At 38.3% G+C, this 24,033-nt stretch overlaps 1 protein-coding gene across 21 annotated transcripts in view; it reads left to right on the top strand.

The window, feature by feature from the left end:
• Window positions 1-23,716, top strand: part of LIMCH1 (LIM and calponin homology domains 1) — a 339,876-nt gene extending 316,160 nt beyond the window's left edge. For 5 of the 21 annotated variants that reach the window (XM_054484468.2, XM_054484469.2, XM_054484463.2 and 2 more), the window contains 10 exons: window positions 47-127; window positions 3,710-3,802; window positions 4,659-4,763; window positions 6,042-6,169; window positions 8,092-8,213; window positions 9,401-9,527; window positions 11,559-11,636; window positions 13,221-13,329; window positions 15,957-16,059; window positions 20,852-23,716. In XM_054484468.2, coding sequence (XP_054340443.1) covers window positions 47-127; window positions 3,710-3,802; window positions 4,659-4,763; window positions 6,042-6,169; window positions 8,092-8,213; window positions 9,401-9,527; window positions 11,559-11,636; window positions 13,221-13,329; window positions 15,957-16,059; window positions 20,852-20,877 — 972 coding nt within the window. In that variant the 3' untranslated portion in view covers window positions 20,878-23,716. Of the gene's footprint in view, window positions 1-43; window positions 128-3,709; window positions 3,803-4,658; window positions 4,764-6,041; window positions 6,170-8,091; window positions 8,214-9,400; window positions 9,528-11,558; window positions 11,646-13,220; window positions 13,330-15,956; window positions 16,060-20,851 lie in introns of all 21 variants that reach the window. The other 16 variants (XM_054484464.2, XM_054484462.2, XM_063663605.1 and 13 more) reach the window with 8 other exon arrangements.
• Window positions 23,717-24,033: the final 317 nt, after the last annotated feature.

A 24,033-nucleotide genomic window follows, 5' to 3' on the forward strand; every position in this document is an offset into this window, starting at 1 on the left:
TGAGGACATGGCTCAATTCTGATCATGGCTTTATTTTTCTAAGCAGTTTAAGTTCTGGGCATGGGACCCAGAAGAGGAGCGCAGGCGACAGGAAAAATGGCAACAGGAACAGGAACGTTTGCTCCAGGTAGGATGGGGTTTGCTGCTTTTTTTGTTTTTCCTTTTTTGTCCTCTTTCCATTGCATTAAATAGGCTTTTAGCACAGGAAATGAATGGAATCAAGTTATTCTCAGAAGTTAGTGAGTCTCAAGTCAGTTCATTTTGTGTCCTTGTAACAGGGTACCCTGTGTCTCATTCTTCCTGCCAAAGACTGCAATAATAAACATGATGAAAAACCATTCATATTAACACTGAACCAAAAAACCTTCCAAGTATGGTTAAGGGCCAGTCTACCCATTCATCACCTCCTTAGTTGCCAATCAATTTCCGGTCAAGTAGCAGTGGGAATGAATTATCTAAAAGCTCTCTGCTAGCATACAAATGAAGTAAAATTTAGCCTCAGTCTAGTTTCTTAAATAGAAACTTTTGCTCTACCTTTGAGGGCTGGGTGTGGTGGCTCACGACTGTAATCCCAGCACTTTGGGAGGCCGATGTGAGTGCATCACCTGAGGTCAGCAGTTGGAGACCAGCCTGGCCAACATGACGAAACCCCGTCTCTACCAAAAATACAAAAATTAGCTGGGCGTGGTGGTGCACAGCTGTAATTCCTGCTACTCGGGAGGCTGAGACAGGAGAAAAACTTGAACCCAGAAGGCAGAAGTTGCAGTGAGCTGAGATTGTGCCACTGCACTCTAGCCTAGACAAGAGAGTGAGAATGTTTCAAAAAAAAAAAAGCCGATGTGAGTGGATCACCTGAGGTCAGGAGTTGGAGACCAGCCCGACCAACATGGAGAAACCCCATCTCTACTAAAAATACAAAATTAGCCGGGCGTGGTGGCACATGCCTGTAATCCCAGCTAGGGAGGCTGAGACAGGAGAATTGTTTGAATCCGTGAGGCAGAGGTTGCAGTGAGCCGAGATCATGCCATTGCACTCCAGCCTGGATGACAAGTACAAAACTCAGTCTCAAAAACAAAAAAAAAAAGAAAAGAAAAAGAAATGTTTGCTCTACCTTTGAGTAAAAGCTGCTGATTATCAATTCTAGAAAAATTCTAGTAGTAAGTTCATCATACTCCCACTTCGAGCCAGTTTCATGGATTAACAGGGCTTCGAAAGGTAACCTAGCAACCTAAAGAACTAACCCATGTTGGGTACCGGGGATGTGCCAGGAACTGAGGTTAGTGCTTGACATTTTTACTTCATTTATCCTCAAACAGCACTTCAAAGTATGTCTTATTAGCCCTTGTTTGCAATTGAAGAAAGTTCACTGAAATTAAGTTAATTGCCCAAGGTTACACAACTAACAGTTGTCAAGACCAGATTCAAATCCGAGTCTGGATGACTTTAAAAGTCATGCTCCTTCCACTACATTCCCACTGGTACTGATTTTACAAAAATAATTAAATAAATAAATAAATAAAGGAAAATAATGTTAAATCTCATTAATTTTGATGACTTTCTGCTGCTTGTAGAAAGCAATGCTTTTTTTGGCATTTGTTCATTTTTTAAATTATACTTTAAGTTCTGGGATACATTTGCAGAACGGGCAGGTTTGTTACATAGGTATACACATGTCATGGTGGTTTGCTGCACCCACCAACCCGTCATCTACATTAGGTATTTCTCCTAATGCTATCCCTCCCCTAGCCCCGCAACCCCTGACAGGCCCCAGTGTGTGGTGTTCCCCTCCCTGTGTCCATGTGTTCTCATTGTTCATCTCCCACTTATGAGTGAGAACATACAGTGTGTAGAAAGCAATGCTTAATGCAAGTTTATTTTACTTACTTTTTCTTTTCTTTCTTTTTTTTTTTTTTCCTAATCCTTTTGGCTTATTTCCCAGCGATGAGGTGGTAGACGGTGATTTAGATAGCAGTAGTAGATGGTAGTGTGGTTTTGGCTCTGCCTGTTAAGTTTGGCATTTTGTAACTTGCAGAAGGTTAGGCTTTCAATACCAAACTGTTAGTAGGAACCCGATTCATCAAAGTCTCGGGGCTACTGGGATTTGAGGTCCATTGTGAGACCTCAGTGCACCCCTGACCATCTGCTCGTCTCTGGGAGAGTTAGGTGCTCATTCCCCAGCTAAATGGTGAACAGCCAAGAGTCAAATTTCCACATGGTGAAGTCAGGCAAATGTGCTCCCCACTGTGGTGCTCTATTACATGCCAAGGGGTGACCCTGGTAGCAGAGGCAGGCACCAGGCCTTTGTATTGCTCCTATGTTCCTAACTTGTTGCCTGGTATATGGCATCGTGGGTTGTGGGCCAAGGTGTTTGTAGGGCAGGGCGTGAGAAAGAGAGAGATTGTGTGTGTGTGTGTGTGTGTGTGTGTGTGTGTGTGTGTGTGAGTGAAATACTACATCTTTCACTCTCTGCATCTCTGCATCATCAGTTCATCCTCTTGGTGAGGGGAACACGTGATGTAAGCTCCTAGAACCAAGAAGCCTAAGAAGCTTTACTTGTTTTCAGCTTTTATGTAGTTTTAAGGTCTCTTTCCTGTATTCTAAAAAGCCCCTGAAGTCCCTCTCTAAAACTTTACAATATTTGGTTTTCATAACAAATTTTTACCAGGAAATAAAGAGCATGCCATGGGTTGATCAACAATGATTTTGTTAGAGTTAATAAGAACACCAGGCTCCAGAGAATGCCAAGAAAGTCCTTCTGCTCCTAAGATACCGACAAAACAGGTGATACCTGGAGGAAATCTCAGTGGCTTCCCCATGAAGACAGAAGCAGACTTGTTTCAGCCTCGAAAAGAGGATTGACAATAGTCAGCCTAAAATATTTGAGTGTGTGCACCACACATCAATAGTTCCTTTGTCTCTGTCATGTCAGGATGCCATTCCCAAGGCATCAGGAGTGTCACTTCTCATTTTATGCATTAATTTTAATCCCCATTTATTCATTCCTTCTAATCAGCCATCAGGGACTCCAGTCACATTTTGAACACCATTTTTATTCATAGTATGTTCTTTTTTCCCCCCAGAAATGGTGACTTCTGCTGCATTATTTCTGAAAGCAAAAATGGCAGTTCTGAAGAAGTACTCTAATGGACTGTTTAAAAACTGCTCTTAATTCAGAAGTTACTTAAAGCTAAGAAGACTCTATTTTGGTAGAATAGTCACAAGCAAAGAGTAATTCAGCTACTCAGCTAATTATCATCTTGTCCACGGTGGACCTTTCTGTATTGTGTGTCTAATAAACCTTCAAGGTTTTTCATCTTTTATTACACTCTCCTCACAGCAATGCATTTCTATTAGTGGAATGGCAAAACTCATCTCTAAAGGGTCCAGTAAAACCAAACTATTGGTTTAGCACACCTGGAACAAAACCTGAGTGAAGGAAGATTTTATGAGGCGTTCCACCTTTCCATCTTTTCTCTTTCTATAAGCAAAACATGAGCAGCAGAAAATACTGCTGTCCGTTGGATTATGTTCCCAAAATGTTTGAGTGCCACAAAACCATATTCCCTTTTTATTGCATGAATCAATTAGATTCAGAATCCTTACAAGAAGATAATCTTGCAACATATTGTACATGGTGGTTTAGGGGGGAAAATTCCTGATGACATATGCAATGGTCGGTTGAGAACAATCTATGGAAATTCCATAACAGGAGAGATACCAGAAGGAGCAGGACAAGCTGAAAGAAGAGTGGGAAAAGGCCCAAAAGGAGGTGGAAGAAGAAGAACGCAGATACTATGAGGAGGTAGGAAATTCCCAAGAAGGAATTTGACCTTGTTGTCCCAATTCCTCAAAGTCTAGCAACACTCTCTGTGTCTGTGGCATGCGGATGCATGTGGCTGTGTCTGACTCTTTACTGACAGCAGAATCCCATCAACCTCTTTAAAACAGTCATGTCATTTAGGTTCTAAAAGACCACAATTCCTCGCAAATACAGTTCGTGGTAAGGGTGTGTTGAGTCACAGTCAAGGGAGATGATACAATTACATCTGTTCTCTCATCAGTCAGATTCTTGATTGATCTTAGAGAGGTGACATGAAATAATCAGTTCCATTCATTTGTGTGTTTGTTGGTTGTTTGGTAATAGTGAATTAATTTTATGAGGATAATTTTGATCTTGAGGCTGAATCAATGCATTTACTGTATAGCACTAAAGAGATTTGGAGGAGAAGAGAATTTTGTTTAGGTTCATTTTGTTTTTTAAATGAATAAGCCAGAACACATTAGATAAGTTAAAGGGGGCTGCATTTTATGTATATTATCTAAAGTTTGTTTATGATTAATATTGTGAATTTTATATTCAACAATACTTTTTGTGCATAATCAGATCCCTAATAGCATTTCTAATTAGGATTCTTGTATCACTCTAACTAATTAATTTGCAGAGTCTTTGTTTTTCAAAATTAAATGTTAATTTCTAAATTATTACCCATGGAGAGTGTTATATGATTTGCATGCTTTTGGAAAATAAGACTTTTTAAAATGCCCTGCTTGTTCGAACATATTCTGATTTTTTTCTAAAGTGCATTAATGACATTTTTCTCTTGACAAATATGATTTTTATTTTCCCCCCTTTCATCGATTTCTGTCCTTCCCCTTAGGAGCGTAAGATAATTGAAGACACTGTGGTTCCATTTACTGTTTCTTCAAGTTCCGCTGACCAGCTGTCTACCTCTTCCTCCATGACTGAAGGCGGTGGGACAATGGTGAGACCACAGATTAAAAGCAATTTGTGAAATAAATAAACCTAAATAGAAGTACAAAACTCCAAGACCAAGGTTACCCAACAGCCTCACTAGTTTAATCCAAGACTAGCTATTCCCCTAGAATCACATCAGCTACTATGTGGCCATTGTACCCCATTGTTCTATCATTGCTGCAGCCAAATTCTAGAGTCATTTCCTGGGGAGTGGTAAAGTCATTACCCCAGCAAGATCTATCCCAGTAGTCTGGAAGCCAAAGTCTCTCCACACCTGGCTGGCAAGATCTCAATTAGTGAAGTCATATTCTGGAATATCCTTCTCACAGCCCAGTTGCCAGATCGTTCATTCATTCAATATATATTTATTCCCCTCTGCCATACTATACATTCCTTTCCATTGTTTGGCAGCAGCAAAGATGTCAATAATATGTTCTCCACCGGCATCCATGAAAATTGCTTCTAACCCCCTACATTCCACAAGACCTGTAGTCCCAGCTGCCTGGGAGGCTGAGGCAGAAGGATCCCTTAAGCCAAGGAGGTAAAGGCTGCAGTGAACATGATCTTGCCATTGCACCACTGTACTCCAGCCCGGGTGAGAGAACAAGACCCTATCTCTAAAGGAAATAATAATAATAAAAAAAACTATCTAATGCATGCTGGGCTTAACACTTAGGTGATGGGTGCAGCAAACCACCATGGCACATGTTTATCTGTGTAACAAACCTACACATCCTGCATATGTACCCCAAAACTTAAAAACAAAACAACAAATTAAAAAACCTAAATAAATAAATAAAATGAACTTATGTAGGACAGCACTAAAAACAAACAAAAATTCACAAGAAATTTACAGGTTGTCTTTGAAGGCCAGAGAGAGCCTATAAAGTCTGGTCTGCCTCCACATCCCCCAAATAAGGTCATAGAAGATGGAAGTATAGGGCAGAAGTTGTATCAAGACCTGGGTAGTCCATAATCCACATAAAGGAAAATAACCTGTGGATACCAGAAAACCATTTGTCCTGAAATGAGTGGTCCTATGACTGTTTTAGTTTGAAAGAGGGATTTTCTAATCAATTCCCTTTTGTGATAACTTTCTAAAGAGATTCTTATACATTTATTCCAAATAGTTGGAAATCAGTTGCTATTCAGTTAATTTGGACAACTGTTCTTTAAATTATAGGTAACATGATTGAAAAATACTTCAAATATCCCTGGCCAGAGATAAGGGTTATACAGTGTGTTTAAAATTTATACTTAAGATTTTCATTGTTTTTCTCCTTAGAATAAGATAGACCTGGGAAACTGTCAAGATGAAAAACAAGACAGAAGATGGAAGAAATCATTCCAGGGAGATGACAGTGACTTACTGCTGAAGACTAGGGAAAGTGATCGACTGGAGGAGAAGGGCAGGTATGAGCCCATCCCAAGCCATCCATGAAAATGTACAAAGCTGGGCTCTGCTCGTGCACACCCAGGAAGGGTACTCATTGCTGATGCAAATTATAGTCAGCTTCGAAATGAATGTTCCAGTAATACATTACATATTATTTGGATGTATTTTGTAATAGGTCTAAAATCAGTGCCCTTATGCTTTTGAATATAAATAGCCTTATTTTTTTTTCTTTTTTTCTTGAGACAGAGTCTCACTCTGTCTCAGGCTGGAGTGCTGTGGTGCGATCTTGGCTCACTGTAACTGCCACCACCCAGGTTCAAGCAAGTCTCCTGCTTCAGCCTCCCAAGTAGCTGGGACTACAGGCACGTGCCACCACGCCCAGCTAATTTTTGTATTTTTGGTAGAGATGGGGTTTTGTCATGTTGGTCAAGCTGGTCTTGAACTCCTGACCTCAGGTGATCCACCTGCCTCCACCTCCCAAAGTACTGGGATTACAGGTGTGAGCCACCATGGCTGGCCTAAATAGCCTTATTTTTAAATAGGCAAACTCTTTTTTAAACAAAGGGGGACAGTATCAGTCTTCAAAAGCTGATTCAAAGCCCCAGACCTAAATATTACTCACTTGAAATGATGAATGTGTCTGGAGCAATAGAAATTGAAATGAGAACCTGGGGTCCCACCACTGTGGTTTCACTGTGGACCTGAAGTTGGCCATTATTATCCCCTGAGCTATAAGAAATCATGTTTGCTCTGGTGATAATATAAAGCATAACCAACTAATCAATTGGTTATGGGTAGTCACCCCACCCATGCTCTACTGTGTTCCATGGGAGATCAGAAAAGGACAGCTAGAGACCGCTGGAGCACTCAAAACTAGCTCATACTGGAGCAGACTCTGGTTGTGGCTGAGGGTTGTAATGGGTTTATTCATGCCACCCCACCCCATCCCTTACCTAGAAGGGACCCACAGAAAGCCCAAGAAGCTGGCAGTGCTCTGCCACCAACATGTTCTTCATGAGAAAGATGTTTTCCTCTGGGGCTCTGAGTTACCAGCTAGGTCTTGGCAAGAGTGCATGCATGTGCACACACACAGCATCCCAGAGGGATCTGAGGCATGAAAGGTTATGTGTCATTTTCAAAGACTGGACAACTTGAAAGGCTGGCTGGGAGCAGAGCTTTCCTGGTGGGATTTTGCTCTGAGAATTCTCCTATGCTCATCAGCTAGAAGACTGGTTAAATTGTAAGCTACAGGTGCTCAGGGCTATGTGCAGAAACTGTAGAGCCCTTGGATGACTTTCCAGTTTAAACTCTTTGAAGGGACTTTTCAGTTTTATGCAATGAAAACCACTAGTCAGGAAGATCTGAATGATGCTGATAAGCTATTTACAAAATGTACAAAAAAATGTAACTTTACAGAAAACCTTTGACCTCCATTTTTGCAATTTTTTGCATTTTTGCAATTTCTCCAGACAGGCATTTTACATAAATTTTAGCTAGTTCTCCAGGCTGTCCCTGTTTTCACCAGAAAAACTTTCCTTTTATTTCCTCCATTTGTTCATTCTTTGCACACAGAAGCCACTGAAAGGCCAGTGAGTTACCATGGTCTTCAAAGGTTCCATGTGGCTAAATTATTTTTACAGTAAGTCCTTTCTTGTGAACATCAGGTTAGCTCTGGCATTCCTTGAAATTATTAGAATGAAGACCTTTGTGGACAGAGAAGGCATCAGAAATGATAGTTTGTTGAGCTTGTTAAACGGGTGGATAATAGAAATTTGTAGTACTTTATCATTTTAAATCTATTTTAAAATAGAATAAATAAACAGTCTCATCTCTTTTTTTATATTGTAATTGGTACTTCCATCCTTTAAGTTATAGGACCAAGAAGTTTGATTCAGTTACTTTTCTCTCTGTTCTGAAGTATACCTCTTTATTTTAACAGCCTAACTGAAGGGGCCTTGGCTCATTCTGGGAACCCTGTATCAAAAGGAGTCCATGAAGACCATCAGCTGGATACCGAGGCTGGGGCCCCACACTGTGGAACAAACCCACAGCTTGCTCAGGGTAAGAATGGAGAAGACCAGTTTCATTCAATGTTTAAATTGTTGTAAGACCCCCACATTGTCCAGAAAGCTATGATCTCTGCTGGCTGCAGGCTTCTCTCTAAAAGCCCTGGACTTCTAGCTTATGCCCAACATATAGTGAATAAACTCCTACCATCGTGTGCTCAGACTCTATAGGAACTTGCTGGGGACTCAGTAAGACCTGAGAGCGTGTTCTCACTTAAAAAAAAAATGTAACTTTACAGAAAACCCTTGACCTTCATAAATAGTGCATTCTGAGACTTCCTCAAATTCCCAATTCCACCATTGGACATAATCTCCCCATAAAATGCTTATGGAGGAGTGGAATCCCCAAAGCCGGGTGAGATGTGGGTGCTGGAATGTTGGGAAGGTCCCATCGGCTCCCATTGCCATTTCACCCTCATTCCCACCTGTGCCTCCCATGCTTCTGGCTCACCACAACAAAATTCAAATGTATTCCTTGCCAAAATGATCAAATTCTGCATGCCGAGGGTCTTCAGGATCATTCCTAGATAACTGAAACTTCAAATGTTGAATGATATAAAGAGGAGGAGTGAGCTAAGAGGATGAAAGAGTGACCCTGGTAAATGTGTTTATTGCCAAAGCAAATCTGGCTGACCAAATAAACATTTTTTAATGGTGGAATTAATGAATTTTGCCTTAAATTTTTTAGCCTGTTATCTATACAGATATTTACCTGGGTTGATTATAATACATAAGCATAGATTTGTGCGTGTTCCCAAACAGAGATATCCTGCAAGCTGAATACCATTCAGGTGCCCTATGTATTTAAACCACATCACAGTTGGTGTGATCCATGAGTCAGAGAAAGCAATGGGTGTTCACTGTGTTTTAGAAATGATGTTCCAGGTTATAATTGTATCTACCCAGATTTGCTTTCTTTCATGCATAAGAAGTCAGTATTTTAAAGCACTGTTTTATGACATCAGAAATCAGCGAGGGGAACGGGCATGGTTCCTGACCTCCTTTGTTTCCAAAACTAAATCACGATGCAGTGATTTAAGTGGCCTCTCTAACCACCATGTACCCAAGACCTGCATGAAATCGCTATAAAACCTCAACAGGCATTATTAGCACTTTAAAGAAAGGTGACTTCTAGGTAGTAAGGTGATTTTACTGTGCCCTACATTTATGTTCTTTAATTAGCCTCAGATCCATCCCAGAATCAGCAGATATCAAATCCAATGCACAGTTCAGAAGATGTGAAGCCAAAAACCCTCCCACTGGATAAAAGCATTAACCATCAGATGGAGTCTCCCAGTGAAAGGCGGAAGTGAGTAACCAGACACGATGGTTGTGGGATTCCCTTTCTGAAAAATTCATTTAGTTAGAAGGGGGAAGAATGAAAAATGTGAGATGGCAAGATGACAGCAGCATTTTTGTACTTTCTCTCCATTAAATCTCATTGACAAGGTAGTCAATATAAATGGAAGTTTGGGACAGTCTTTCTGGCAAGTAAATATGCACTCTGAATTTATCGAGTTGTAATAGGCAAAGTTATGTCTTTAGCCCACAAATTTAAACATTGGAAAGCAGGTGCAGGCCTGTTGTGTTTGTAATTCATCTGAGTTAAATTGCCTCAGAGCCTGTGGACAAAATTTCGTTCAAGGAAAAAAATGTTATTCTGTCATTATTATGCTCTCCTGTAAGGTAATTACCTGAGCTGTATTAGTTTTGTAAGAAAGTATTTTTGACAATAATAGTCTCTATCATGTTTGAACCATTTCAATATAATAGGCACTCAGTTGAAGAGTTTACATATATTTCTCTCCTTTTCATCCATTAACTCACTGAACTCTTCTAATAACTTAATGAGATTGTTCCTGCCATTTTATAGATGACGAAATTGAGGCTCAGGGACGTTAAATAACTTATCCAAATTATTTAACTGATTAAGTAGTAGAGGAATTCAAAATGAACCCTCAGTTTCACAGTAAGATCATATTTGAGCCAGAGATACCTTATAATCCAATGTTTAAAATGTTAACATTCATAGTACTGTAACCAATCATTCTACCTTGGGCCAGACCACCTCAATTCAGATTTTGACTCAGCCACTTGCCTACATTGGACCTTGAGCAAATTACTTAACCTTTCTCTGCCTTATTTATAAAATGGGAATGACAATAGTCCCTACCTCATAGGGTTTTGTGCCTGGCTAATAGTAAGTGTAGGTGATGATGATGATGATGATGATGATAACTTGTTTTGTAAGAGAAAAATACTTATTTATTGCCTTATTTTTCTTGTTACATTTTCCTTTTTCCCAATGCAATATTTGAACCATTTCCTCTGTTTCTCTTATGTCTATCCAGTTTCATTTCTATTTGTCTATATGACACTCAGAATCAATAGAAGCTAAAATTGCCTAGAAGTAATCACTATTGTTGTTGATTATTGCAGTGATGTTTAATCTTTTTTAAAGCATTGGTACTTATACTTTAGAGTGTTACATGAAAATGTGATATTTGGAGAAGACAAGCATTCCCTGGCGAGGGAGGTTTGGGTGGGAAGCGGGATCAGGGAGTTATGCTGAAAGAGGAAGACACATGGACTCACACGCCGTTCACTTCTGTGTTGGTATTTTTCTTTCCCTTGTTCTTTTCTGTGTTCTACCCCTTTTCTTTACAAATGATATTAACTTTTAAAAGCAAGAGCCCAGAGCTGATGGCTTAATCACAGGCAGGGCTCACGTACAACCCTTCTAGTATCTTCTAGCTGGGGGCTATTCTGACTTGTTGATGCCCACAACATATCAGTTGTTACCTGTTTTGAACATGACCCTTCATCCCACTTATCCATAATGAATCTGTTGATAAGAGAAGTCACTGAAAATAGCTCCTTTAAGTTCTGCCCTTTATCTCTGGGCTCTCCTTGAAGATCTGCCCTGGATCCCTCCTCATCTTTCCCCTTCCACAGAGTCCATTGTTTTTATATCTAATTAGCATGCCAAAGCAGTTTGGCTAGCAACTTAAAAAACAACCTGGCAATTTTAGCGAATGAAGAAATTAACTAAAAAATAAAGATTATAAAAATATTCTGTCTTTTCTGTTCAGCAATGCCAGCATGCCAACCTGGTTTTGATTTTATGTAGCTAATACACGTACAATTCTTGCTAGACATTATTACTATTTTTGTTCATTAAAAAAAAAAATACTGCCAGGAAATGCTGTGGTCTTTGATTTGGTTGTCAAGAAAGTTTTGTTTTGTTTTATTTTATTTTCCTAATCTAAAATGTCTTTTTTTAATGGAGTTTGGCTTCTCTTTGCTTGTCATAATTTTTGACTCCTTTACCACATTACAGGAAAAGTCCCCGAGAGCACTTCCAGGCTGGGCCTTTCTCTCCCTGTTCTCCCACCCCTCCTGGTCAGTCACCAAACAGGTACAAGAGGTCAGCAGGCCTTTCTGAGGCTGCTTTGTTGTGACTAGAGCTTGCCAAGCATCATTTCAACTGAATTAGCGCTTGCCAAATGATTTTGAGGGATGTCTCCATCCACATCTCTTCCTACACACACACAGAGGCAAGAGGAAAGACAACATTGTCCATCTGCCTGCAGATTTATCAGCTGCAAAAGAAAAAGTCAGGCCTGTGACATTGGTGCCGCTATGGCCATAGGGCTTTAATTACATTGTGTGGAACCTCCAATCTAATAATAAAATCCACCAGACAATCGCCAGGCTCCAAAGCTGGCGCCTTTCCCTTCAAGAGGGCTCAGCCCTTCTAGGCAGGATCCGCTGATGGCTCTTATAGAGAACCAGGCGGAGGCTGACAAACGAAACTTCATCCTTCTAACCTATTCCAGCTCTCTAATGATGACTTCTGGACATTAACTGGGCCCCGTGATATTTTTAAAAGCCGCCTGAATTCTCGTTCCCTGGAGAGACAAATTACTGAGTGCTCAGAGATTTTCTTTGATGTAGAAATTTCATTTAACTACTGGATAAGAGGGAAATCCTAATAAATAGCATTTGATTAGGGGAACTCTTCCTCTTTTCTACTGTCTTCCTTTCTGTTTCTCCTGTCCCTCTGTATCCTGCTGGTTTTCAAATGATATTGCATATTTTTAAATTCCTTGTGTAATTCCAAGAGTTTCTCAGACATTTGGCATCATTGCAATGTGATCTTAGTTGTATAAAAGCTGCCTTTCAGAGGACAGCTGTCTAGTTTCAGATGGGTTGCTAAAGGTGTCCTCTCATCTGGTTTTGCTCTGCTGGTTTGGTTCCAGTCCATTGCTGGGCACTGTAGTGGATGCTGCAGGGGTACAGAGAGGAGGTAGGTGCAGTCCTGCCCTCAAGAGGCTTACAGTTTAGAGAGAAGGCAAGTGCCTTCATTCACAGAGTGTTTGCACTGGAAGAAGTTGTAGAGATAATCTGGTCCAATCCTTTCATATTAAAAGGTGAAAGAGAAACCCAAAGTTAGTTTATTACACCAGATCAGAGAACTTGGTGACAGAGCAGACATTAGATCTCACCTCTCTGGGCCCTCTGCCTAGTCTGCTGTATTTTCAAACAAAAATGTTGTTTTCTTAATAAGTAAAAAGAAATGCTATAGTGGACCAGTGAACCACTTATGGGAAATTTAAAAGCAATATTGAAATCCTAGCAAAGCGAAACTCAGTTATCTTTTAGGACTTATAAAAAAGTATAACAAATATATTGAATCATGTTGAGGCATTTGAATAGACTACAACACAAACTTCTTGAAACAAATAACCTGATAACTTAAACACACACACCAGATTCAGTACCACAGTGGAGACCCAGTATATTTAGTCTGGCAGTTGTTTGCCATTTATATCTAATGTTTAATCTCCTATTCATCATCAGTTCTGTCATTCTCATTTCATTCATGATATAGGCATCTTAAAAATCCATATTTTCATTTTTGCATGAGGTTACATGTCTGTGTGTTTGACCAGGTATTCTAAACTGAAGTTTTTATTGTTATGTATATTTTTTAACCTAGGTCTATAAGTGGAAAGAAGCTGTGCTCTTCCTGTGGGCTTCCTTTGGGTAAAGGAGCTGCGATGATCATCGAGACCCTCAATCTCTATTTTCACATCCAGTGTTTCAGGGTACGTACTTACTGCTTTGCTCTCTAGACGCAACTTCGTGATGTCTTTTGGCATCGTTCTGTGCTGAAAAATGCCTCTTGGAAATTCTGGAGGGCTTTGTCTGTGAGGTCTCACTGTCTAGGTTGTATAGACATTCCTTCAGAATGAAACTCTCCTATCACGAATCCCTTTGGGATGTCAGATTAGAAGAAGCAGAAAGGTTTGTGCAATTTGTCCTTACAAAACGGTTTTTGTTGCTAAAGAACATATACTCCAGCAGGAGAATGGGATGCTGGGGAGGATGATGTTCTTCCAAATCTTTTAGGGCCATGTGGATTTATTTGGAATGTAATGTCTGTGCTGTTTCTTAAACTCTTATGACTTAATGTGAAAGGGTTTTAGTCTTTGACCTAGTGGAAAATTGTCTGTCAATTAAGTGGCTAGTTAGAAAATTGTAGGTCTCAAAATGAATATGTCTGTAATCTTAGATTAAATATCACTCCCTTGAAAAAGCTGCCCTGCCCACCCAGACTAAGTTGCCTTTGTTATAGGTCCTTATAGAACCTTTCTTGGTCCTTATTACTGATTATTGAATTATTTAAATATTATCTCCTCTAATAAACTCCGTAAGGGCAGGGACCATGTCTGTCTTGGTTACCGTTCTTTTCTCTCTACCTAGCAGAGTAGGTGTCAATAAATATTTTTAGGTGAATGAATTAGTGAATAAACTGAAAATGAGGAGTTCTAGATTCTAGTCCCAGATCTCTTGGTAATAAGTAGGTGAGTTAACCAGTTATACCTGATTTATTATGAAATTTATAAGCTGGACTATATCAGCATATCCTGTCTTTATTTTCCACTCATGGACACATTTCAAAATAATATACAATTTTTGAAGGCTAACCCTCTGTCTCTGAGGAGGAGTAATTTCTTGGTCTGCATAATCCTGACATACTTTCTTTTCCCTTCTTGAATTTTCTTTTATTTCTTGTTGGTAGTTTCCTTGGCTATGAAGTAAATTTGCCTGGGTTTAAAATTACTCCCACTTTGCCTATAAGCTAAGAGAAAGTCAGTGAAGTTGTCCCCAAATTACTAATTTAATAATACCAGTAATCACTTGAAAGCAAGATTTATCATAGGCAAAACACAACATAGATACTTATTTTAGATTTCATTTGTCAAAAGTATTAGAATGAGACCACAGTTTCCTAAGTTTTATTTTATTTCTATAGAGAACCATTCCACAAAGGACAAGCAAAAATATTCTCATTGTAAAGATTAACCTAGATAATGTATGTCCTAAATGGTCTAGGGATGTTTTGAGGCTCAAGGAATATGCTTTTTAAGATTTGTAGTTTTGCCAAGATAATATGTTTCAACACTGCATTCTGTTCTCAGAAACTTTATCAGGACTAGAAATAAGCAAGGTGGTAAGGGCTCTTTGCAGATTCTCAAGGGTCAGGAGACTTGCCTTCTTAACTCTCAAGGCCTTTATTCACTCTGATCATTCACTTCCTGGAGCTGGCCTGATGCTTTAAGGTACATCCCCTCTTGGATTTATTCCCCACTCTTGCAATGTAGAGGCAGCTTGTAACATAATTTGGATGAAGCTTCACTCTGTCCCAGGTCACCTTAGAGCATGAATTAGGGGATAGATCCTGGTCCCCCTGCAAGAGGCTGGCACCCAGACCAACTTCCACTGCCTTTGTACCCTTCTGGTACAAACATCCAAGTATATCCTACAGTCTCTTTCTGCACTCCGCCTGTGTTGGTGGAAATTCCCAGTGGATTTGTTGCTCTGAATATCACTGCCTTTAATGTGGAAATATAAAATGGGACAGCAGGCTGGGCACGGTGGCTCACACCTGTAATCCCAGCACTTTGGGAGGCCAAGGTGAGCAGATAACCTGAGGTCAGAAGTTCGAGACCAGCCTGGCCAACATGGTGAAATTCCATCTCTACTAAAAATACAAAAAAAAAAAAAAATAGCCAGGCATGGTGGCACACGCCTGTAATCCCATCTACTCAGGAGGCTGAGGCAGGAGAATTGCTTGAGCCCAGGAAGTGGAGGTTGCAGTGAGCTGAGATCATGCCACTGCACTCCAGCCTGGCCAACAGAGCGAGACACTGTCTTAAAAAATAAATAAAATAAAAAAAGGGAACAGCTACTTCCTAGAAATTTTGATCTGGTAGAACTTAGCAACAATGCTGGCAAGCCTTTAAAGATTATCGATGGACACGTTTCAATTAATAACTCGTTGGCCATGTGTTTATTTAAAGCCACTAGGGTTTAATGCGTTTAAAATGGTTCTTCCATTTTGATTGAGAAACGGTGTATGATAGAGGTTAAGATGCTAGGCTTTGGAGTCAACCTGCTACCACTTATCAGCTCCACAACCCAGGGACAAGCCAACAAACCTCACTGAACCAGTGTCCTTCTCTGTAAAATGCAAGGAATTAAGCTAAAATGCTAACTGTATATTTGCTTTGGCTGTAAGTTGACACTGGTGCAGCATCTTACACATAATAGATGCTCCACAAATGTGGTGATTGTAGAAGGGATTATTGTGCTATTCACATAAACAGTAAGCATTATAAAGAAACAATTCCTTATGCATCTTATGATGTCTGTTCTTTTTACCCTATAGTGTGGAATTTGTAAAGGCCAGCTTGGAGATGCAGTGAGTGGGACGGATGTTAGGATTCGAAATGGTCTCCTGAACTGTAATGATTGCTACATGCGATCCAGAAGTAAGTACTGGGGAGAACACCTCATGATGACCGAGTGTAATCATATGTCTTCCATAGGACCCAATTTAGGAATTCAAATATTTTTCCCCAGCCGTTGACACTCTAATCTGAGAGAAAGGTTTCTTAACATCTAGGTTAAAAAAGAAAAGTTTTTTTTTAAACTTTTCTTCCTGGAAGTTATTGCTACAATGTGGACCAATTCTTTTTATCCTGAAGTGCATCAGCACACCAGCAAGTCAAAACATTGCCTGAGCTCACTACAGCGATTTTGGTGCGATAGAAAGGAGATATAAGGTCTGTCAAACACTGTTCACTTGTTCAGGCATGTCTTTAGACGACTGGCACCATTTGGGGATGGTTAAATGTGAAGAGTGGCTCTCCACTGTTTATCAGATCGAGCACCAACTCATGAATGTCTCCACGCCCTACATTCAGGAGTTTCATTACATCATATGTGTTGCCAACTGAATGGAAAGTTCCTTGAGAGACAACAATGAGGGTTCTACTTCTCTGTGGATTCTTCCCCACCTCCCACCTCTACAATACCTTAGTAACAATATGCGCTTAACAAACTATTTGCTGCCTTAGTAAGTGAGAAGCCTGCTTTCCCGTCTTGCATCCGGGCCTCCTACTGTGGAAGGTGCATGTTAGTTTGGGGGGCAGCAGGGGGTGCTGTTGCCTAGCCGCTATTTAGAAAATCTGAAAATGGCCAGTGGCTTGCCTCGGAATGTTTCCTCATTCTCCATCATGAGTACAGTCCTTCTGGTGGGTGACCTAGACAGCAGAAGACCTTTTAGTGCAGATTCATCAGTCAGAAACTCTTAAAAAATTGGAGTGAAGATAGGGAGTGTGAAATTCAAGAATGACTGTTTCTCAAAGTGAAGTCACGTTTTTAGTGCCTTTTTACATGGATCTCAAATCTCTGCAAGACTGAAAACTTTGAGAATAAAAATTGAAGGTAATTTGTTTTATAGCTATAGATTTAGTAAATTCAGTTAAATGTATGCCTATTAATAAAATGATGGGAAAGAAAAATTTAATCAAACCCAGGTAGTTTAGATTTATAATAAATATTTGACTTGAGATCAAAACAGTTCCAACTTAGAGCCGCTGCTGTCAAACTGGACTATTTATATCATGCATGATATTAATTTTTATACTATATATTTTATATATTAAAATATACAAATAGTATACCATATATCATAAATATATACACACAAATGAACATATGTAGTACATGTATAATAGGTAATAATTACGTACATTTTATTTAAACTGGACTTTTGCTTTTATATGCTAACAAGGAAAAGTAAACTCTTTTCTCTCAGATTTCAATGCGATTTTTCCTATCGTCTTCCATAAATTATTCTTTTTCTCTACCTCAGTGAACCACAGTGAACCAGCTGAATGTAATTTATGGAACCAGAAGAGGGCACTGTTAGGTTGAAGGACTGCTCAGAAAGATTTGAAAAGCGCTGTAGATCTGAGTTTGTTTCATAATTTAAAGTGCTTGAAGGATGCCAACAGAACAAACCTGAACTCCATTCTGGGTGACAGTGACCTCTTTTCATCTAGATTTTTTTAAATTGAGAGGTTGGGTGATTCATTGTCATTTTTTTTTGGAAATTAGCTTTTTAATTCAAGACCAGGAATTTTTCTCTTAAATATACAAATATAAAGGGCATTAACTGCTTTTAATTTCAAAACCATGGAGTTCCTGTAATGAGCTGAAAAATAAGAAAGTGATTTGGAGGTAGGCCACAAAAATGATTTTTTCTTTATTTTATATTTTAAATGCAGTGTTTTACCAGGATTTACCAGAGAAAACAAGGCCCATTTTCTCTGCTTCTATAGACATTCAATGAATAAATAAAAGTTATAGATGCTATAAGGTTAGAAAAATTGAATTGTTCAGAAAGACACCAAATTAAAAGGGCAAATCTCCATTGTAATCACTTTCCAATAATTTCTTGGGGTAGGGGCAGAATATATGTTTGTACATGTATATGCACACACTTGCACACATGTCCACACAGAGATACATATAAGTATGATGTATCTATCTGGATTTGTGTTGGTTTTTATTTCACAAAGGTGATGATCATATAGTCATGGTGTTCTGTACTTGGTTTTTGTTGCTGTCATTTTGAACTTAGTGATATATCTTGGTAATTTTTCCAGATAACATGTTGTATCTCCTTTTTCTTTTTAATGACTTTTAAATAGCTGCATACAATCCCATTGTGTGGACTTATAATTTAAAACTGATTCTCTATGAATGGACACTTTAGTGGTTTCCCATTTTTTAACATTATTTTTAAATGAACATCCTTGTGCATATATCTTGATGAATATTTCAAAGCATCTCCATAGGATAGATTCTGAGCAGTAGCACAGTTTACTTAAAAAGCATGTGCTTTTTAAATTTTCAGACATCTTGCTTAATTATCATTCAGAAAAGTACACTCTCCCTGCAAAATGTATGAGAGACCCCCTTTATTTCCTCCAAGCCTGTATCAGCTCTGGATATCATCAGACATTAAAAATTTCCACTCTACTTGGTGGGGGAAAAAAACCTCATTGCTTTGATCTGTATTTCCATAATTATGAGTTTGAACATCTTTTCATATGTTTACTCGCTATTTATATTTCCTTTTCTGTAAAGTGCTTCCCTAGCCTTTGCCCACTCTTCTATTTGGCACCTGATTTGTATGAGTTCTTTGCAAATTAAAGAAATTTGCCCTTTGTTATATTTGCCGTATATTGTGGTTATTAGTTTTCCCACTCTGTGATTTATTTTCATACAAAAGATTTTCATTTTATGTAATTAAATATATATATTTAATACATATAAAAGAAATATATGTTTCTTTTTTGGATTATAGGTTTCTTAGGAAAACTCTAATTTAAAGTGTATAAATAAATTTAGCTGAGATTTCTTTTAGAATTGTTTTTTTTTTTCTCCTTCACATGTAAATATGTCATAATCAGGATTGTATTTGGGGGTAAAAAATGAGGTAGATATCTGGCCTGATTTTTTTTTCCAATTAGCCACTTGTATGAATATCACTGAATGAATAATCCCTTTTTTTCTCACTAATTTGAAATGCCAGCTTTCTCATAAACTAAGTTCCCATATATATTTAGGTCTATTTCTGGATATTTTATTATGTTTTATTAACCTATTTATTCTCCATTACCGAATGTTTTTAATTATTGTAGCTTCATAATATGTTTTAATATTGAGTAATAATGGTCACCTTCTTTCCAATTATTTTTTCCAAAATTTTCCTAACTCTTCTCCCATGTTCATTTTTCCAGATAACGTTAGTATCTTTAGGCTAATTTCAATTAAGTTAACACGTGACAGAGAGAATGACCAGCACATCTGAGAACACTGTTTAATTCTTTGCTGATGTCCTAAGAAATAAATATACCTTAGGAATGAATAGGTAGAGGGGATTATAATTTGGGTTGAGAAGTATAAATATGCTTGAATTGGTCAAATATATCCAAGATGCAATAAAAGAGTCAGAATGGGAAAAAAAAATGGCTAAAAACCATTTTCTTTCTTTTTTAAAATTTGATTTAAATTGAGAAGAGTGGAGATGGATAGATGTGAAGGGTGGTTTACATCATAGGCATTCTAAGTGAAACAAAATAATTTCATTTTGTGGAATAATAAAACCTGAATATATAACCCTATTTGCTCCAAGTAACTAGTCACATTTAAATGAAATTTTTCTCTTGAAGGGAAAAATAGCATACCAGCATATTAAAATGCAATTCCTAAAAGCAATGTAAACAGTTTTTAAGTTCATATGTAAATGGGAATGGAAGTGCAAAACAAATTACCTGTCATGCATCAAGCCATCACATGTTTAAGTCACATGTTTAACTTGTGCCATTTGTGCTTGGGTGTTGGATGACTGTGTCTTTGTACGTGGTGTTCTGTTCCATCATTCACTCTTGTGAAATGCATTTAATGCAAACTCCCTGGGGTCTTTTCAAATGTTGCAATTGCCTCATCACAACTGTAGTGCCTAAAAAGGAGAAATCCTGTGAAGGTTTCAGCAGAAAATATGGAACCCAAACAATCCTTTCTAGATAGGATTACCAGATAAAACATAAGATACCTAGTGGAATTTTTTTAAACCAAGTTAAAGTTGAATTTCACATAAACAATACATTTTTTAAGTCTGTGTATGTCCCAAATATTGCATGCTCTGGATTTAACATAAGTATGTCCCAAATATCATATGGGATATGCTTATACTGAAAAATTCTGTGTTGTTTATCTGAAATTATATTGTATTGCGTATTTATACTTGCTGAATCTAGCAATCTAATTCCTAGATCATATGTCAAATTCCTCATATTACAATGTACTTATTCTTATAGAAATCAAAACCTAAGGAAACTGAGAGAAAAGAGATTATTTTCTTGCTTATTTGCCCCAGAGGACAAGGTAGAAAACCTGATGGAGATGCTTTGGTTTAGGGGCAATCCAGAGCATTTGATCAAACTTCACAGTGCATGTGAATCACCTGGGCCCACGTTAAGTGGGTCTGGAATGCAGCTTAAGAGCCCAGATTTCAGACTCCAGGTGATGCCAATACTACTTGTCCTGGGGCCACACTTCAAGTAGCAGGACGGGATAAGTTTCTGGTCCCCAAGAAGAGGAGACTTTGGTAAAGGAAGTTACTCATTAGGGAGGTTTTAAAATGTCTGAAGTGAGAAATGTTGCCTAACCACTCTTGTTTGTTGTTGTTGTTTGTTTTAATCACAGGTGCCGGGCAGCCTACAACATTGTGACATGGTTTTCAAGCTTCTGGATCACTCACCATTTCTTTATTGAGAGTGTCCCCTGGCAACTGCTTAACAAAATCCCAAGCTCAGGGGCTTCTCAGGATTTACCTAATTTCTGAAAGGCTCTTCTGAAAGGTGGTATCTGTTCTTTCGTAGCACAGTATTTGTGTTTTTCCTGTTCATTGTTTTGGTTTTTTTTTTTTTTTGCATTTGCACAGTATACACAAAAGAATATGGGGTTGTAATGATCCTAATAGCTCAAAAAAGGTTTTAGCATGGTCAAACAGGCTTATGGTTTAAAATGTGTTATTCTCTTCTTTGGGAATTAGCTAAATGATGCAATAAACGTGTTTTGTTTTAGAATTTCTAGGAATTAAACACTTTATGTTTACAGAATTGAGCTGCAGAAAGTGCAAGACATGCCAATTTGAGACACACGGTCTTCTAAGACTGAAGGATAAATTTAATGCATTTCAGAAACTAAACATCACAGCAAGCTCTATCTCTGAGCTATAATTTGTTTTTAATGCAAAGACACTAGTTTGATAATATATACTGTAATCCTGAAACATTTGTGTTACTTACCTTTGGAGGTAGAAATTATACCAATAAATTATTGCACTGTTAGTATTAGATTCTGTGTACCTTGGAAGTTATGTCATTAATATAGGCTGGTTCATCAAATAAAGCAAAACCTTGCAATATCAGCTAGATTTACACTCCGGGACATTGCCCAAAGGTAGGAAGAAAGCAGAGGGCAATATTTCAGTCATCATTTCCAAAGTCATTATCAAAATCTGTGTGGAAGTTTAATCTTCCAAAGAGTCAATGTCAGACATCAGGCCTCTGTTGCCTGCTTCTCTCGAGGCACTAGATTAGGAGTCTTCAATAAGAGACTTAACATGAGGCATGTGGAAGATGAGGCACCGAGATAAGTTCATCATTAGGTGTGAGCACTGCTCACCCTTGCTGGCAAGTTCTCCTTAAGGGCCTGAAGCACAGGTGTCCAAAGAAAAGCGCTAAGTCCATCTTAATAGAATCCACGTGGTATATGATGTGGTCAGCCCCTGGTCTGTGATCAGCAAGAACCTACAGCACAGATTATGCCCTGCCCACTTCAATGAATACCTACTCTCCTCCATTCTCCATCACTTTTTTTGCTATCAAGAACTCTGGACCTTGCCCATGGAGAAGTTTAGAGAGGAACTCTTGTGGAGAGCTGGTTTATTTTCTGCCCTTTGCGACGAGTTTCAGCTGGCCAAGAAAGGAGTCAAGTTATTAAAAAGCATCACAATGTAGATCTCCAGGCTGGTTTTTTGTTTTTTGTTGTTAAGACTGGGGAAAGGGGGACTATTTATTCTGCCTTAAATCAATGGCAAATAAGATGACATTTTGTGAATGTAGACTATGGATACACTCCTAATAGATTGATGTAGTCATAAAAGGGGGTCAAGTAGATGTTTTTCTGTTATGTAAGCAATAATTTTTCCGTGTCTTATTGAGTATGGCTAGCGATTATTTATTACATGCTAGATGGGTTCTTTGCATGTGGGTTCCATATAGGTGCAGAAATTTCCTCAGCCACTGGAGGGATTTCAACCATATTTGTCATTTGGATGAGCTGTTATTAGATTGAAATCTACACATCATTTCATTAAAAATTGTGCCTTAGAAAATGCAAAGCTGTTGCACATGGTGATAAATTATGGATGCAGTACATTGAAGAGAGATGAAGTCACTTCCAAGTTTCCAAGACTTCTCATGGAGGTGTTTGCTGTTTTACAGGAAAAAATAAAAAAAGAGAAAAAATTAAAAAGAAAAAGTGTTTTGAAAATGCACAGATCAAGTCCAATATTTTGATTATCCACCTGCATGTTTTATTAAATATTTTGATAATGTGGATGTTTACACTTTGCATGATATTAGCAGAGTACCACCAGTAATGCACAAACATGTACAATATGGTCATTCATAACCGATTTTTATAGAATACTTTTTACATGTGCAACTCCATCTGTTATGTAAGGATTACATGAATATTGCACATTCCCTTCTGATTTCACAAACCCATTTATACATATTTCTTAGTGAGGCTCATTGTACATGTATTGAAGCTAGAATCGAGTCAAGAAAAATAAAGCCCCATTCTCCAACTGCAAAATGTGCTTTCCCGTAATGAACACTAGTCACCAGCACAGAATAATCTCCAACATTTTCTAAATTCTAATTGCCAACTGTTTCTATTTATATTTGATTTATATTTCATTTGGAGTCTGTTACATGGCAGCTTAGGCAGACTAGATCTTGTTTTTTCCAATGCAGCATAATGAGTATGATCTATTTCTTTTCAAATAATCTTTGAGATCCCAGGAAAAAAAAATGCTCTGCTCCATTGAGCTATAATGTAAATGTGTTTGTTTAAAAAATAGATGAGGCAAGTGAGTGATTTATTGTTCCTGAGGAAGTATATCTGATTTTTTTTTTCTCATACTCCAAAAGCTAGTCCCTACTCTTTAATAAAAATAATGGGTAACTTTTGTTTTTCACTAGCGAACTTCCATGACATTTCCTTTCTATGTAGTGTGATTAATGCAATACATATTATAGTATCTATACACAGTGTAAGATTTAACAAACTGAAATGATCCACCTCATATGTGAGTCCGTCCAAAAGATGTTACTGCTCTGGGTGGGCCAGTGTTCTATATCGGTTATACTAACTTTCATTTAAAGTATTTATTCTAAAATGCCTCTGAGAAACAGTAAAAAATAAAAACAACAAGTTGTCTAAAATGCAACAGCTTTTATAGTAAATGTACATTTATAAATAAAATACTCAAATCAACTTTGTATTCCATTAATTATTTTTGGAGGGGTGGCAGTTGGTTTTCTTACATGGGGAAGAGAGACTCAAGCTTTCTCTTGTAGCTTTTGGTCCAGGGTTACATAGACAGATGATGGCAGTGCTGGATGTTTGCATGTACCTATTGATGCATAGTTGAGGTCAACTATTGAAGGCAAACCAAACTTACTGGCTGGTTTAGGGGTCACTGAGGAATTGCCTTCTGTAGAAGGGTTTAAGCTCCTGGAGAAGAGACACACAATAACCAGCAGAGGCCATGCAAATGCCAGTGAAACTTGTCTGAGACAACCAAATGATGG

This window comes from Pongo pygmaeus, chromosome 3 (genome assembly GCF_028885625.2).
Source record: "Pongo pygmaeus isolate AG05252 chromosome 3, NHGRI_mPonPyg2-v2.0_pri, whole genome shotgun sequence".
Taxonomy (NCBI): domain Eukaryota; kingdom Metazoa; phylum Chordata; class Mammalia; order Primates; family Hominidae; genus Pongo; species Pongo pygmaeus.